This window comes from Vulpes lagopus, chromosome 5, assembly GCF_018345385.1.
Source record: "Vulpes lagopus strain Blue_001 chromosome 5, ASM1834538v1, whole genome shotgun sequence".
Lineage (NCBI taxonomy): Eukaryota > Metazoa > Chordata > Mammalia > Carnivora > Canidae > Vulpes > Vulpes lagopus.
The window spans coordinates 71,083,427-71,099,040 of record NC_054828.1 but is presented as its reverse complement, the minus strand read 5'-3'; the positions used below and the strand labels follow the sequence as shown (position 1 = coordinate 71,099,040).

The window sequence follows — 15,614 nt, the reverse complement described above, 5'->3', positions numbered from 1 at the left end:
AAGTTATATTATCTTTTTTATCAAGACTTTTGGAAGCAAAAGCCTATAAGAAGGAACTTTTCTTCTGTAAAAATTTATTTATTTATTTTTTTAAATTTTTTATTTATTTATGATAGTCACAGAGAGAGAGAGAGAGGCAGAGACACAGGCGGAGGGAGAAGCAGGCTCCATGCACCGGGAGCCTGATGTGGGATTCGATCCCGGGTCTCCAGGATCGCGCCCTGGGCCAAAGGCAGGCGCCAAACCGCTGCGCCACCCAGGGATCCCATGTAAAAATTTATTAATTTGTTTATTGAGCACTAATGTAAGTGGCTTGGAATACAATGCTGAACAAGAAGACATGGACTTAGGCCATGTAGGCCTAGTAGGATTTACAGTTTAATAAAGGAACATAGGGCAGCCCTGGTGGCTCAGCGGTTTAGCGCCGCCTTCACACAGGGTGTGATCCTGGAGACCTGGGATCGAATTCCATGTCAGGCTCCCTGCATGGAGCCTGCTTCTCCCTCTGTCTGTGTCAGTTCCTCCTCTGTTCCTGTGTCTGTCTCTCTCTCTCTGTGTGTCTTTCATGAATAAATAAAATCTTAAAAAAAAAAAAATTCGACAACCCTGACTTAAAAAAAAAAAAATAAAATAAAGGAACATATAGATAAATGAATAGTATATATTGAAGTATAGTGTATTAAATGAGATAATTAGAAAAGTATCGGGTGCTGTAGACATAGGATGGTACCTCATTTGTTTTGGAGTGTCAGAGACTATTAACAGAAGTTGCTTTACGGTGCATATAAGAAATTCAGAGTAACATTTTTGCAATATTTTTTGGTTATAAAATGTAATTTACTATTTCATATAATCTGTACAAGAATCTTATGAGGTGGTGGGAGAAATTTTTGTTAGTAGGCAAGGAAACTGGAGTTGAAGAAGGTTAAGTAATTGGGTAAGGTCTCCAGCTAGTAACTGTGGCAAGCCAACACTAAAATCCAGATATTCAGGCAGCCCTGGTGGCTCAGCGGTTTAGCGCCGCCTTCAGCCCAGGGTGTGATCCGGGAGACCCGGGATTGAGTCCCACATCGGGCTCCCTGCATGGAGCCTGCTTCTCCCTCTGTCTGTCTCTGTCTCTCTCTCTGTGTGTGTGTCTCTCTCATGAATAAATAAATAAAATCTTTTTTAAAAAATAAGATAAAATCCCGGTATTTCATTTCTTTGTTTACTAGCCTTCCAATAGTAAGAAGTCGATACATGTTGGCTATTTTTATTATTATGCCAGTTCAGTGCCAGTTCACCACAAATGGAATTGGGAGAATTTTTAAGCAGCATGACCATTCTCATTCTGAGCGATGTATCAGTTTTTAACCTCGAGATGAAAACATCCTAACTAGCATAATGTTTCTGGTCATATCTTTTACTATAACATAGCATGTACAGGCCACATAGTCACCCTTGTTCTCTTGTAAGTTCCTACCCATTAGCTTGGGAATCCCCATGACTTGGAAAGTTTGAAATGTGTCACACTTGGAAAGAGAAGTTTATTTCTTTTAAACATCTGGAATTCTTCACAAGTACTTCACAATAGTGTAGGCTCATGGAGAAATTTATGAGAAATTCTTTCCATATGTAACTTATCGGGTACATGGCTTGCTTATGATACAATGAACAAGCTTAGGAACCAAATACAATAATTAGATAGGACTTGATTTATTCAAAACAAAATAAAACTAACAACTTAGATATGCTTCTGTGTTTTCATTTTTTTTTTTAAGATTTTGTTTTATTTATTCATGAGAGAGAGGCAGAGGCATAGGCAGAGGGAGAAGCAGGGTCCCTGTGGGGAGCCTGTTGTGGGACTCGATCACAAGACCCTGGGATCATGACCTGAGCCAAAGATAAATGCTCAACCACTGAGCCACCCAAGTGCCCCTGTGTTTTCAGTTTTTATGATTCCCCAATTTTTACCATTCTAGAATCTTGTAGAAATTAAAAGCAAATTTATTTCTTTAGTTCTTGATTTGCTGGTGTAACTTGGTAATCTAAAACTTTGGGAGAATCCACTAGTACTACTCTCCTGATAGCATTATTTTGGGCATTCTTTGAGAAAGGATTGGTATAATTAATTATAATTCCTGACTATTTTTATATTTTATTAAAAAAATCCTTTAAGATAATGTATGAAATATAAAAACATATTAGAAGAAGAAAAAAATTAAAATCACCTGTTGTATTACCTGGATTTAACTCCTGCTAAATATTTCTTTTTTTTTTTTTTTTTGAATCTTAGTTTTTCTCTCTGAATAGGTAGAGTTTTCAGTAGTTCTAGCTATACTGTCTTTTTCCCTGAATACCATTATTGTAAACAGATGACTATAAACATTTGCTGAGGACTTTCACAGACGTAATTTAATTTAATCTCAGCTAGAAAAGTATTATTTCTATATTTTGAGAAGAGAAAACTAATGTTAAAGGTTAAAGAAGTTGCTGCTAGTTGGGATGCCTAGCTAGTAAACATGAGAATCAGGGTTAAAACTCAGGTCTTTCCAGCTACATGTCTGTTTCTACTACTATATTCTATCTGTTGAATTTGTACCATGAATTATTCTTATTAAAATTATCTTAAGATATTTTTTGTGATTCTTACCTAAGTTGAAAATTAAAATTACAGATATAAGCCTTCCAAAGTCAGCAGCAATCTGTTATACAGCAGCACTATTGAAGACAAGGACTGTCTCAGATAAGTAAGTATTGAAAACTACAGTAATTTAGAAAGACTCCTAAACTCAATACAGGTTTCCTCTGCTATCTGAAAGTTCATTTTACTACACTTTGCTTTTACAAGAGATCTACATTAATACCTGTGTTCACTAACTGAAAGAAATCTGAACAGGATGCTCACTTTTATGAAATGTTAATTATTTTTTCCCTTTACACTGTTCTTGCTTAGGAAAGATTTTATAGGATGCTCTACTTGCAGATAGCAGGGGAAAACTGTATTATGTTTTTCAACACTGACTTTAAACAATGCTTTTTCCTCCCTGTTTCCTTTTGAATAACCCTTGCTCTTATGGAGCTTTGAAGCTTCTTACTAGTGTAGTGGAAAGAGCATGGTTTTTAGAACTAAATAAACGTGGATTCCAATTCAAAGTCTACTGCATACCAGCTGTGGAACTTGGGCATGTTAATCAGTTTGAGTCTTTTCTTCTCTGTAAAATGAGAATAATAATACTGAAGCATAGTTGTTTCAGGATTGTGTGTGTTAAAGGCTTAAAGCAATGGTAGAAAGTACATGGAGTACATAGTAGCTATGATGATAATGATAAGGTATATGTAGGGAAATAGTTTCCTCCTCTCTGTTCTGGGATTATAACTCCCAAGTTATTCTATTTGCCTTGTTTTTTTGTCTGTCCTTAATGAATTTCTATTTATTCCACAGATGAGATTTTTAGAAACCAAATGGCATGCCAATTCTTTTACCTTATATTACTGTGCCTCAATAGGAATTTGAATGGAATATTCACACTCTGTTTCCTCTCAGTGAAAATTTGATAAGAATGTATTTCTGCTTCATGAGATTCTCTGGATGTCTCTATGTAGTGTTTCTTATTGTATCACCTTTCCCAGAGAGTGCCAGTGGACTTCTCCTGAAGGTTTTCATTACCTAAATTTGAGGATTTCCATTTCTTATATTGCTTTTCTTTATATGTTGAACCTAAGGCTTTACCTTTATGTTTACTAGTTATTTGGCTTTGTCTTTGGCTGTCACCAGAAATCCTTGATTCAGGAAGTTAGATTATGGTCAAAATCCATGGATTTTTAAAATTCATTTCTTGATTTTGTGGTTTTCTTACAGATTCTCCCCCGAAACAGCCTCCAGAAGAGGATTAAGCACAGCAGAAATTAATGCTGTGGAAGCAATTCATAGAGCTGTGGAGTTTAATCCTCATGTTCCAAAAGTGAGAAACTTTATGATAAAAATACATTTATTTGAGTTTATCAAATTCCTGAAAGTATGTAGACCAAAGTTTGGGTCTCCATAATTCGAGTCAGAATTGTTTTAGTCTGTTATATATATTTTTAAATATGTATTTATTTATTTAAGAGAGAGAGAAAGCACGCAAGGGCATGCATGTTGGGGATGTGGCAGAGGGAGAGAGAGCCCCAAACAGACTCAATGCTGAGCTCAGAGCCTGAGGCAGGGCTTGATCTCGCAACCATGAGATCATGATCTGGGCTGAAACCAGAGTTGGGTGCTCAACTGACTACACCACTCAGGCGCCCCAAGTCTGTTATATTTTGATACTTATTGACCATGAAGGGATATTAAAGACATTCAGAGAAGTGAATAGGAGCAGTAGTTCACTGTAGGCTCTGTAATTGCTGTCAAAATAAAATTTCAAATGTGTTCATTTAGCTGTTCCTTTTACTTTAGTTACAGAGAAGAAATAAAATGACGTAGTCGTAATAAAAGATCAGTTATTCTTCAGAGCATTAAATCAAATTTCCTGTTACTGTAAAAGCCTTTTACATCTAGACAGATGCATGGATTTTGAGCTAGGACTAGATAGACAAAGGCTGAAGACAAATAGATTAAAATAATCAGTGTTAGGAGACAGATGTGGAAGTTCCCAGAAAAACTGCCTAGTTAATGTTTATTTAGTCCCAGATGAAACTCTACCCTCTCATTTGTCTTTATATTGTACACCTTGCAGACATGCAGATTATTGTGTCTTATCACCCAAGATTAAATTTTGGGTTTTGAAAGTAATGCTCCATGTTAAGAAGTATAGAGTATTCAAGAATAGGTACCTTTATTACTAAATGTAATTATCACTATTGATTCCAGTATAATGGAATTTGGAAGCAAGTAAACATTAAAGAGATTAATCTCTAAAAGATAATCTCCAAAAAGTGGAAGTTGTAAGTCTATTAAAGTATAGATAGAGTCAAGAAAATTACTGAAATCTAAGAATGACAGTCAACAAATATTCATACCATTCTCTTATTAAGTGACACTGGCCCCAAAAATTTAAATACAAATTTTATAATGAAGTGTAAAAAGCAGAAATGTGAGTCTTAGTAATTTATTATAAAGCAAATGAATGGAAACTACCACTGAGCTCAAGAAACCACATTGCCAGTCTTCAAAAGTCCACCTGCCTGCCCTTTCCCAGTTACATGTTTTCCCTCCTGCCTAGAGATAACCAGTGTTCTAACGTTAATTATGTTCATTTTCTTTTGTTCTTAAATTTTGGTCTATACTATTAATTGTTGGCTTTATAAAATAAGGAGTGGTTTCTCTCTCTCTTTTTAAATTCTCTGGAATAATTTGTGTAAAATTAGATTTATTTGGGACGCCTTGGTGGTTCAGTGGTTAAACGCTTACCTTCGGCCCAGGGCGTGATCCTGGAGTCTCGGGATCCAGTCCCACATCCGGCTCCCTGCATGGAGCCTGCTTCTCCCTCTGCCTATGTCTCTGCCTCTCTTTCTCTCTGTGTCTCTCATGAATAAATAAAATCTTTATAAAAAAAATTAGACTTATTTCTGCCTTAAATGATAAGTAGAATTTGCTGATAAAGCTATCTGAATCTGGAGTTATTTATTTATTTATGACTTTATTTATTCATGAGAGACACATAGAGAGAGGCAGAGACACAGGCAGAGAGAGAAGCAGGCTCCATGAGGGGAGCCGGATGTGAGACTCGATCCCAGGACTCCAGGATCACACCCTGGGTGGAAGGGAGATGCACAACCCTTGAGCCACCCAGGCATCCCTCTTTTTTTTTTTTTTTTAAGATTTTATTTTTTTAAAGTAATCTCTTTACCCAATGTGGGCTCGAACTTACAACCCTAAGATCAAGAGTCACATGCTCTACCTACCAACTGAGCCAGCCAGACATCCCTGATTCTGGAGTTTTCTTTTTTTTTTTTTTTTTAAATTTTTTTTTAATTTATGATAGTCACAGAGAGAGAGAGAGAGGCAGAGACACAGGCAGAGGGAGAAGCAGGCTCCATGCACCGGGAGCCTGATGTGGGATTCGATCCCGGGTCTCCAGGATCGCGCCCTGGGCCAAAGGCAGGCGCCAAACCGCTGCGCCACCCAGGGATCCCTGGAGTTTTCTTTGTGAGAATTTTCATTACAAATTTCATCTCACTGATTAGTTTAATAGGTTAATTACAAGTTTAGTTTCCTTAACTATCCTATAACTATTCAAATTTTTTCTTCTTGTGTTGGGTTTTGTTGTATTTTTCTAGGAATTTATTTCATCAAAATTTTGAAATTTATTGGCATAAAGATTTCATAAAATCCTTTTTGTTACCCTATTAATGTTTGTAGGATCAGTTGTAATATCCACTGTTTAGTTCCTAATACTAGTTATCTTTTTTTTTTTTTTTTCTTAACTAGATTCTGCAGGGACCTATCAATTTTATTAGTTTGTAAAGAACCAAGCTCTGGCTTTTTTTTTTTTTTTTAATTTTCTTTTTTATTTATTTATGATAGTCACACACACACACACACACACACACACAGAGAAAGAGAGAGAGGCAGAGACACAGGCAGAGGGAGAAGCAGGCTCCATGTACCGGGAGCCCGACGTGGGACTCGATCCCAGGTCTCCAGGATCGCGCCCTGGGCCAAAGGCAGGCGCCAAACCGCTGCGCCACCCAGGGATTCCCAGCTCTGGCTTTTTCAATCCGGTCTATTTGTTTCCTGGTTCATTCTTTCCTGCTCTTTATGGCCTTTCTTCAACTTCCTTTGGCTCTATTTTATTATTTTTTATTTCCTGTATCTTTTTATATACATACTTAGATTAATACATTATTTTTCAGCCTTTCTTCTTTCTAATATATTTATTCAAGTCCAAAAACCTCTAAGTATAATTTTAACTGCATTGTATAGCAATGTTTTTTGTTTAACTTAATTCAACATATTTTCTAATTTCCATCTTGATTTCCATTTTGATTTAGAGATATATTTATCCCATTCAGCTCTTTCTTAATTTCCAAACATGTGAAGATTTTCTTTTTATCAGTGATTTCTGGCATAATTGCATTGTGGCTAGAGAACATATACTCTGTGATTTCACTCCTTTGAAACATTTTTCAGTTCTTGAATTTCTGTTTATTTTTCACATATCCTGTTTTATTTATAGTTTGTAATTACCTGCCAAAATTTAAAATATACTCTTTTATCTCTTTGAAAATAGGTTAAAGTAGTTAACTTAAAGTCTGATAATTCACCTATCTGGAATTTCTATGTCTATTTCTCTAATGTGTTTTTTCCTGCTACATTATTTCTACTTGTCTTGTTTTCTCTTATGCCTGATTTTCTTTGACTATGTACCACTATTTTATTGGAAAAAATTGTAGAAAGAACTTGAAACTTCAGATAATAGTATCTTTCTTCAGAGAGGATTTTCTTTGCTCTTAAATGCCTAGAAGAAGCAACCAGCATGACAGAATCCCCTTAATCCAGTTTCAGGGATTGATATTTTCTGATCTACCCAGATGACTAGAAACTGGGCTGCAGTCCATGAAAGTTTGGGTTTATTTCTGGTTCACCCTTATTCCTAGGATTCAGCCTTTCTGGGTTCCAATCCTGAGGATTTTACCAGGGCTCTTGCTCTTGACACACCATGAACTCCTGACTTTTGTTTGTTTAGCTTTATAAAACTAGTAAAAAGGTTGAACAGCCTCTTAGCCATCTTGTCTAGAATTGGCAAATGTCTGTATGGTAAAAGCAGCCTCAAGTATGGCTTACTTCTCTTATTTCTGCCTTTTATGGACTGTTAATTCCCTACCCTTTGTTAATTTAATATATATTTGATTAGTTTTTAAAAAATATTTCGTTGTCTGAGAGAGTTGATTAGAATTACTCAGTCTTCCATTACTGGAAGCAGAGGTCTGAAAATCCTATATGAAATGCTTTGCTCTCTTGCTTACCGAGTGGTTGAGAAAATGAATTCTGCAACTAAACTGCCTAGGTTTAAATTCTGGCTCCACTACTTCTTAGCTGTATGACCTTGGACAAGTTACTCAACTTCTTTGGACTTGAGTGACCTTATGTGTAAAATAGGGCTAATATTCCTTATCCCTTAGAATTATTAAGATTAAAGTACTTTATCATTAAAGTGCTTAAAAGAATGCCTGATACCCAGTAAACATTTCAGAAGTGATTTTTATCATTATCCAAGATGGGCTGGAAATCTGTTCCCGTGTGATAAGATAAGCAGCAGTAATTAATCAAACTATTCAAATTAAATACGTCATTGAGATGTCTAAAATTTTTATTTAATTCCCACTCAACAAAATGACTATCTGTGCCTTGTAGTTGTGGACTTGTTTTCTGCTTCAAAAATGCTCTTATACAAAATGTATTCTCAGCAGTAACAATTCTGATTATGTGCATTGTGCATTGGTCTTCAAAACTACTGCTGGAGGTACTTGGGTAGAGGGAGGGTAGTAGAAATCCCAGACATTGCCCGAATTAAATTGTTCTATAGATAATATACATTAATCTCCAGATTGAATCTGCTCTAGATATTCTACACTGTTTTTAGAGATACTTTTTTTTACTTTAAACACAAACATGAGAAGATAAGAAGACCTAAATAAATGGAGATAGGTACCATGTATATGGATTAGAAGACTCCATTAAAAAGATATTAAGACCACAGTTCTTCCCAAACTGATCTGTAGATTCAATCTAATTCCTTTTTTTAAAAAATTATTTATTTATTTATTTATTTATTTATTTATTTATTTATTTATTCATTCATTCATTCATTCATTCATTCATGAGAGAGAAAGAGAGAGAGGCAGGCAGAGAGGCAGAGACACAAGCAGAGGGAGAAGCAGGCTCCATGCAGGGAGCCCAATGTGGGACTCTATCCCCGGTCTCCAGGATCACACCCGCTGAAGGTGGCACTAAACTGCTGAGCCACCCGGGCTGCCCCAATCTAATTCCTATTAAAATCCTATCAAGCTTATTTGTAGAAATTCACAAGCTCATCCTAAAGTTGATAAGAAAATGCAAAGAACATAGAATAAACAAAACAATTTTGAGAAAGAAGAACAAATTTAGAAGTTATGCAACTTTACTCAATTTCAAGACCTTTTTTTTTTTTTTAAAGATTTATTTATTCATTCATTCAGAGAGAGTGAAGAGAGAGGCAGAGACACCGTTGGAGGGAGAAGCAGGCTCCATGCAGGAAGCCCGATGTGGGACTCAATCCGTGGTCTCCAGGATTACACCCCAGACTGCAGGCGGTGCTAAACCACTGAGCCACTGAGGCTACCCTCAAGACCTTTTTAAAGCTATAGTAAACACCCAGTGCTCATCCTGTCAAGTGCCCCTCCCAGCGCCTGTCACCCAGTCACCTGATCCCCCTGCCCACCCCTTGCTTGTTAGGAGTCTCATGTTCTGTTACCCTCTCTAATTTTTCCCACTCATTTTCCCTCCTTTCCACCATAATCCCTTTCACTATTTCTTGTATTCCTTGTATGAGTAAAACCATATACTGATTGTCCTTCTCTGAATGACTTACTTCACTCAGCATAATACCCTCCAGTTCCATCCACGTCGAAGCAAATGGAGGGTAGTATCTGCCTTTTGTTCAGGTCATGATCCCGGGATTCTGGGATCGAGTCCCACATCAGGCTCCCCGCAGGGAGTCTGCTTCTCCCTCTGCCTATGTCTCTGCCTCTGTGTCTGTCTCTCATGAATAAATAAATAAAATCTTTGAAAAAAAAATGGAAATCCAAAGACTAGAGAAAAATATTTACGAGTCATAGACTGTTAGAGTTCGCTCTCCAGAACTTATAAAAGAACTCTTGCAACTCAACAATAAGAGGACAAACCACTTAATTAAAAATTAATTAGTAAAAAATTGAATAGTCACTTCACCAAAGAAGTTATATGAATAGCTAATAAGCACATGAGAGATAGCATCATTGGTCATTGGGGAAATACAAATTAAAAGCATAATATAATACTGCTTTATACTCACTCAAATGGCTATATTCACACAGACTGACAAAATCAAATGTTTGCAAGAATGTGGAGAAACCGCATCACTGCTAGGCATATAAAATGGTATAGCTACTTTGGAAACAATTTTGCAGTTAAACATATGCTTGCCATATGACCCATCAATTATATTCCTATATATTCTACCCAAGAGCAATGAAAATGTATATCCATACAGAGACTTATAAGCAAGTGTTTATAGTAGTAGTATTCATAGTAGCAGAAAACTTGGAACAGTCCACAAACAGGTGAGTGAACAAATAAATATGGTATCTCCATACAATGGAACACTGCCTAATACTAAAAAGGAACAAACTATAAGTACTTGTAGCAACATAGATGGACCTCAAATACTTTATGTTAAATGGAAGAAACCAGACACAAAAAACAACATATGATTTCATTAGTAGGAAATTTCTTGTGCAGGGAAAACTTTAGGCACAAAAAGCAGATCTGTGGTTCCCTGGAGCTTGGAGTGGGAGTATGGATTGACTGCAGACTGGCATGAGGGAACTTTTTTGCTAGTGGTTGCACAACTATATAAATTTAGCCAAAATAATTGAACTGTATACTTACAATATGATGAATTTTGTGATGAAAATAAATATCTCAGTGAAATAATGTATAAGTATATATATAAAACTAGTATATAACATGTATGTATTTAACATTTTTATTTGTAAGTAGAAACTTAAGTATTTCCTCCCTACTCAACATCAGAGCCAATTGATAGTTAACTCTCAAAATATCTAGGTAAGTAGAATGGTGCTATAAGCTTTACAGTATTGTTTGTGGATACACAATTTAGGCTGGGTATTTTCTTTTTTTTTTTTTAAAGATTTTATTTATTTATTCATGATAGTCACACAGAGAGAGAGAGAGAGGCAGAGAGAGAAGCAGGCTCCATGCAGGGAGCCCGACGTGGGATTCGATCCCGGGTCTCCAGGATTGCACCCTGGGCCAAAGGCAGGCGCCAAACCGCTGCGCCACCCAGGGATCCCCTAGGCTGGGTATTTTCAAACAGGATCATTATTAAGGTTTTTGGGAGAAATTTTAAGCTCCAACAACTTGGATAATATCCCACCTAAATAACATTGGTGTTATATGAACTGGGAGAGCTCTGCTCTTTAAGGCTGTTTTTGCTGGGGTCTTACAAGTGATGAAGTATGTACTAACTCAGATTCCTACTCCTCCCCCCTTTATGCTCTCTATCCCTGCCTTTCAGCTGGAACCAAGCAAACATAAAGGGCTTTAGCAGTTTTCTTCCTCAAACTTCAACTGTGGGTTGTAATAACTTATTTAATCTGATGAACAGTGACTTTTACATACACACACACATTCATACATACATAAATTTAATCTTTGTTTTTATAAATTTATTATGCAAATTTATCAAATGTTGTATGACTCTTACCACTAAAATGACAAAGGACAAAGCTGTTTTAGCAGGAAATATTTTTTGGCAACTTTCCACATAACTACAATAGAAATGGCTACAGGTCTAGAGCTGTGTGATTTGCTAAGCTGGAAACTATTAGAAGTGCAATAGAGAAAGAGCACGTAAATCTCTTCAGGCTATGAATTTGCTTTAGATATTTCATTAATATTGATTGTATAGATTTTTTTAATTTATTGAATGAATTTCAACATAAACTATGATAGTAATAGCAAAAAATTAAGAACAGCATGTTTTCATGGATTTTGACTTATTCTTCATTATGTAGCTATGGCTTTGGTTCAAATTTTTTTTAGCCACCAAACAAGAAAAAGATTGTGCATCTTTCAGCTACTATAAAAATAGGTTGTCAGGTTCTTTTTTAAGTAGAAAATGTTTCGTACCTTCTGACTATTCCACAGCACCCTCATGTCCTTTATTATCCAACCATCAAAGAGTTTTATAGAAGGTATTCTTTTTTTAAAATTGAGATAATTCACATGCCATAAAATTCACCCTTTTAAAGTACACAATTCCGTGGGTTTTAGTATATTCACAAAGCTGTACAGTAATCATCATTACTAATACTAGAACATCTTCATTGCCCCAGAATGAAACCCCGTACCTATTAATAGTCACTCCCCATTCTTTTTTTCTCCCTAATCTCTGGCATCCACTAATCTACTCTCTCTCTCTTTGGATTTGGAATCATAGAATGTGTGGCCTTTTGTCTGACTTGTTTCACTTAGCATAATGTAGCAGTATCAATACTTTGTTCCTTTTTGTGGCTGAATGATATTCCATTATATGGATATACTGCATTTTGTTCATTCATCAGTTGATGGCCATTTGGGTTGGTCCCACTCTTTGGCTAGTATGAATAATGATGCAGTGATGCACATTTTTGTGTGAACATGTGGTTTCACTTCTTGGCTATAAATCTAGGAAAATTGTTGGATCATATGGTAATGCCATGTTTAACTTTTTGAGAGACTTCCAAACTATTTTCCAAAGTAGCTGTGCTATTTTACATTCCCACCAGCAATGTTTGAAGCATTCAACTCCTGAACATCCATGCTATTGTTATTTGTCTTTTGATTATAGTTATTCTAGTAGGTGTGAACTGTGTCTCGTGGTTTTGGTTTGCATTTCCTCAATAACTAATGATGTCAAACATCTATCTTTTAAGGTGCTTTTTGGTTGTTTGTATAACTTCTTTTGATAAATATTTATTCAAATCCTTTGTGGTAAATATTTATTCAAATCCTTTGAACACTTTTAAATTTGTCTTTTTATAGAAGGTACTCAATAACATTATTCTTAGGGTAAGCTATTGACATTCTTGATTAATGTGGTCCAAAACCATTTTGAATCTTGATAGTTGAAAATACCACTATAACATAACTTCACACTGGAAATGTAAACATGAGGATAGGTCATGAACCTTGCTGACATGTGGATGTTGAAGAGTCAGGGTTAATCATTAGATAAGTTCCTTATATGTATGCACAAGCCTCAGAGCACATGATTTAAATTTATACCTTAGCAAAATGATGGCTTTATAAATTATGGATGTTTAGAGATACCATAGATGATTAAAATTGTAAATATTATATCCATGAACGTCAGTGATCTATGTAGATGTGATTGTTGACTTATGACACTTTACATATCAGTTAAAATAGTATTGTCCAGCTTTAATTTAGAATCTAGCAATAACTTACGGCAATATTTCATTGAAGCTTTGTTTTCTAAGCATACTACCACCAAATTCTTCTAAATTTATAATTTTTATATTTAAATTTGAAATAATTACCTTTTTTAAAGATTTATTTATTTTAGAGGGAGAACACGCACAACAGCTTCAGTGCAAGGGGGAAGGGCCAGAGGAAGAGGAAGAGAGAGAATCTCAAGGAGACTCCCCACTGAGCACAGAGCCTAATGTGGGGCTTGGTCCCATAACCTGTGAGATCACAACCTGAGCTAAAACCAAGAGTTGGACGCTTAACTGACTGAGCCACCCTGGCACCCCTGAAATAATCATCTTTTTTTTTTTTAAAAGATTTTATTTATTTATTCATGAGAGACACAGAGAGAGAGGCAGAGAGACAGAGACACAGACAAAGGGAGAAGCAGGATCCATGCAGGGAGCCCGATGCAGGACTCGATCCTGGGACCATGCCCCAGGCCAAAGGCAGGTGCCAAACTGCTTAGCCACCCAGGGATCCCCTGAAATAATTATCTTAAAAACAAAATCACAGAATAGAAAGTCCAGAAATCTATCCACATGTATACTGTCCATTGACTTTTTTTTACAGGAGTACCAATGCAATTCAATGGGGAAAGGAAACACTCTTCAACAAATGGTGGTAGAACATCTGGATGTCTAAATGGGGGGGGAAACATGAATTTTTCTCCTAGCATACATAAACATTAAGACAGATCATTGACCTAAATCTAAAAGCTAAAGCTATACAACATCTAGAAAACATCTAAGAATATCATTGAAATTTAAGTAGGTAAAGATTTCCAAGGACACAAAAGGCATTGAACTATAAAAGGAAAAAATTATAAATTGGACTTCTCAAAAATTTAAAATTCTGTGCATTGAAGACAACATTAAAAAAAATGAGAAGGCAAGCTACAGACAGGAAAAAAAATTGCAACTATTTTGTGTGGCAAAGGGCTCCCATCCTGAGTATATAAATATAAAAAGTGTGAAAAATGACCAGAAGTCTTCAACAGATACTTCATAAAAGAAGATACTGGAATGTTCAATAAACACATACAGATGCGCTCAACACCACTAATTATTAGAGAAATGCAATATAAAATCACAGCAAGGTATTGCTTCACACCTACCCAATGGCTATAATTAATAAGGCTGATAACATGTTGGTAAGATTGTATAACCATTAGAACTCTGACACTTTGCTGCTAAAAGTATAAAATGTTATACAATTACCTTAGAAAACTATTTGACAATTTCTTATAAGGTTAAATTTGTATCTCACTCTGTGACCCAGCAATTACACTCCAAGTTATAAACCCAAGAGAAATGAACTGAGTTTTTCCAAAAGGGATGTGAACGTTCATAGCAACTTTATTCATGATAGCCCCAAACTGAAAAAACCCAGATGTGCATTACAAATAAGTGGACAAATTGCAACATATTTATTCAGTGAGTTGCTATTCAGCAATAAAAAGAAAGAACTGTTAAAGTAAAATATGGGTAAATCTAAAAAATATAGTATTGTACAAAAGAGTACAAAATTAATGTTTCCACTCGTGACGTTGAAAGGTGAGCTGTGCTGGTAGAAATTAGAACAGTGGTTGCCTCAGGTGGTCAAGGTAGAGTATTAACTGGAAAGGAGAACTTTCTGGGGTAATGGAAGTGTTTTATGTCTTCATTTGGGTGTTCCTTGTCTACATTTGTCAAAACTCATCAAGTTGCGGTCATAAGGTCTGTGTATTTTACTGTTTTTAAATTATACCTCAGTAAAAATGAATCTGACTCAGCATAGAAAGCACTGTCACAGTATCATGCCTTCTGACTAAATGCAATGATATATATGAAGCACTTAAAACAATGTCTGTGTGTCAGGCAAGAGTATTGATCTTGGTGATTATTGCTTTAGTACACTTCTGCTACCATTTTCTCTTCCTGCTTAAGCTGGTCCTATATGCACTCTTTTCTTGTGGATATTATTTTAGCGCTTATGGCCTTAGTGTGTGTCAGATTTGGGGATTCTTTTGTTGAGATGAGGTAAAGGTGAAGTTCTTGAGACAGGTAATAACTAATTTTAATTATACCCGGAAGACAATTTATTTGTGTCTGGCAGGAGAAGCTCCTGAGGGAAGAGTAAAGTAGAACATTTAAAAACAAATAACAGGGGATCCCTGGGTGGCGCAGTGGTTTGGCGCCTGCCTTTGGCCCAGGGCACGATCCTGGAGACCTGGGATCGAATCCCACGTCGGGCTCCCGGTGCATGGAGCCTGCTTCTCCCTCTGCCTGTGTCTCTGCCTCTCTCTCTCCCTCTCTCTCTCTCTCTGTGACTATCATAAATAAATAAAATTTAAAAAAAATAAAAAAAATAAATAAAAACAAATAACAACTTGAGTACATGTTTCAGAATATATTATCTGTAGCTTTTAGAAATT

General features: G+C 36.0%; 1 protein-coding gene across 7 annotated transcripts in view; it reads left to right on the top strand.

Moving 5' to 3' along the window:
* ST7L (suppression of tumorigenicity 7 like) overlaps window positions 1–15,614 on the top strand; it is a 114,010-nt gene that overhangs the window by 30,509 nt on the left and 67,887 nt on the right. For all 7 annotated transcript variants that reach the window (XM_041754681.1, XM_041754682.1, XM_041754680.1 and 4 more), the window contains 2 exons: window positions 2,657–2,729; window positions 3,842–3,944. In XM_041754681.1, the coding sequence (XP_041610615.1) occupies window positions 2,657–2,729; window positions 3,842–3,944 (176 nt within the window). The remainder of the gene's footprint in view (window positions 1–2,656; window positions 2,730–3,841; window positions 3,945–15,614) is intronic.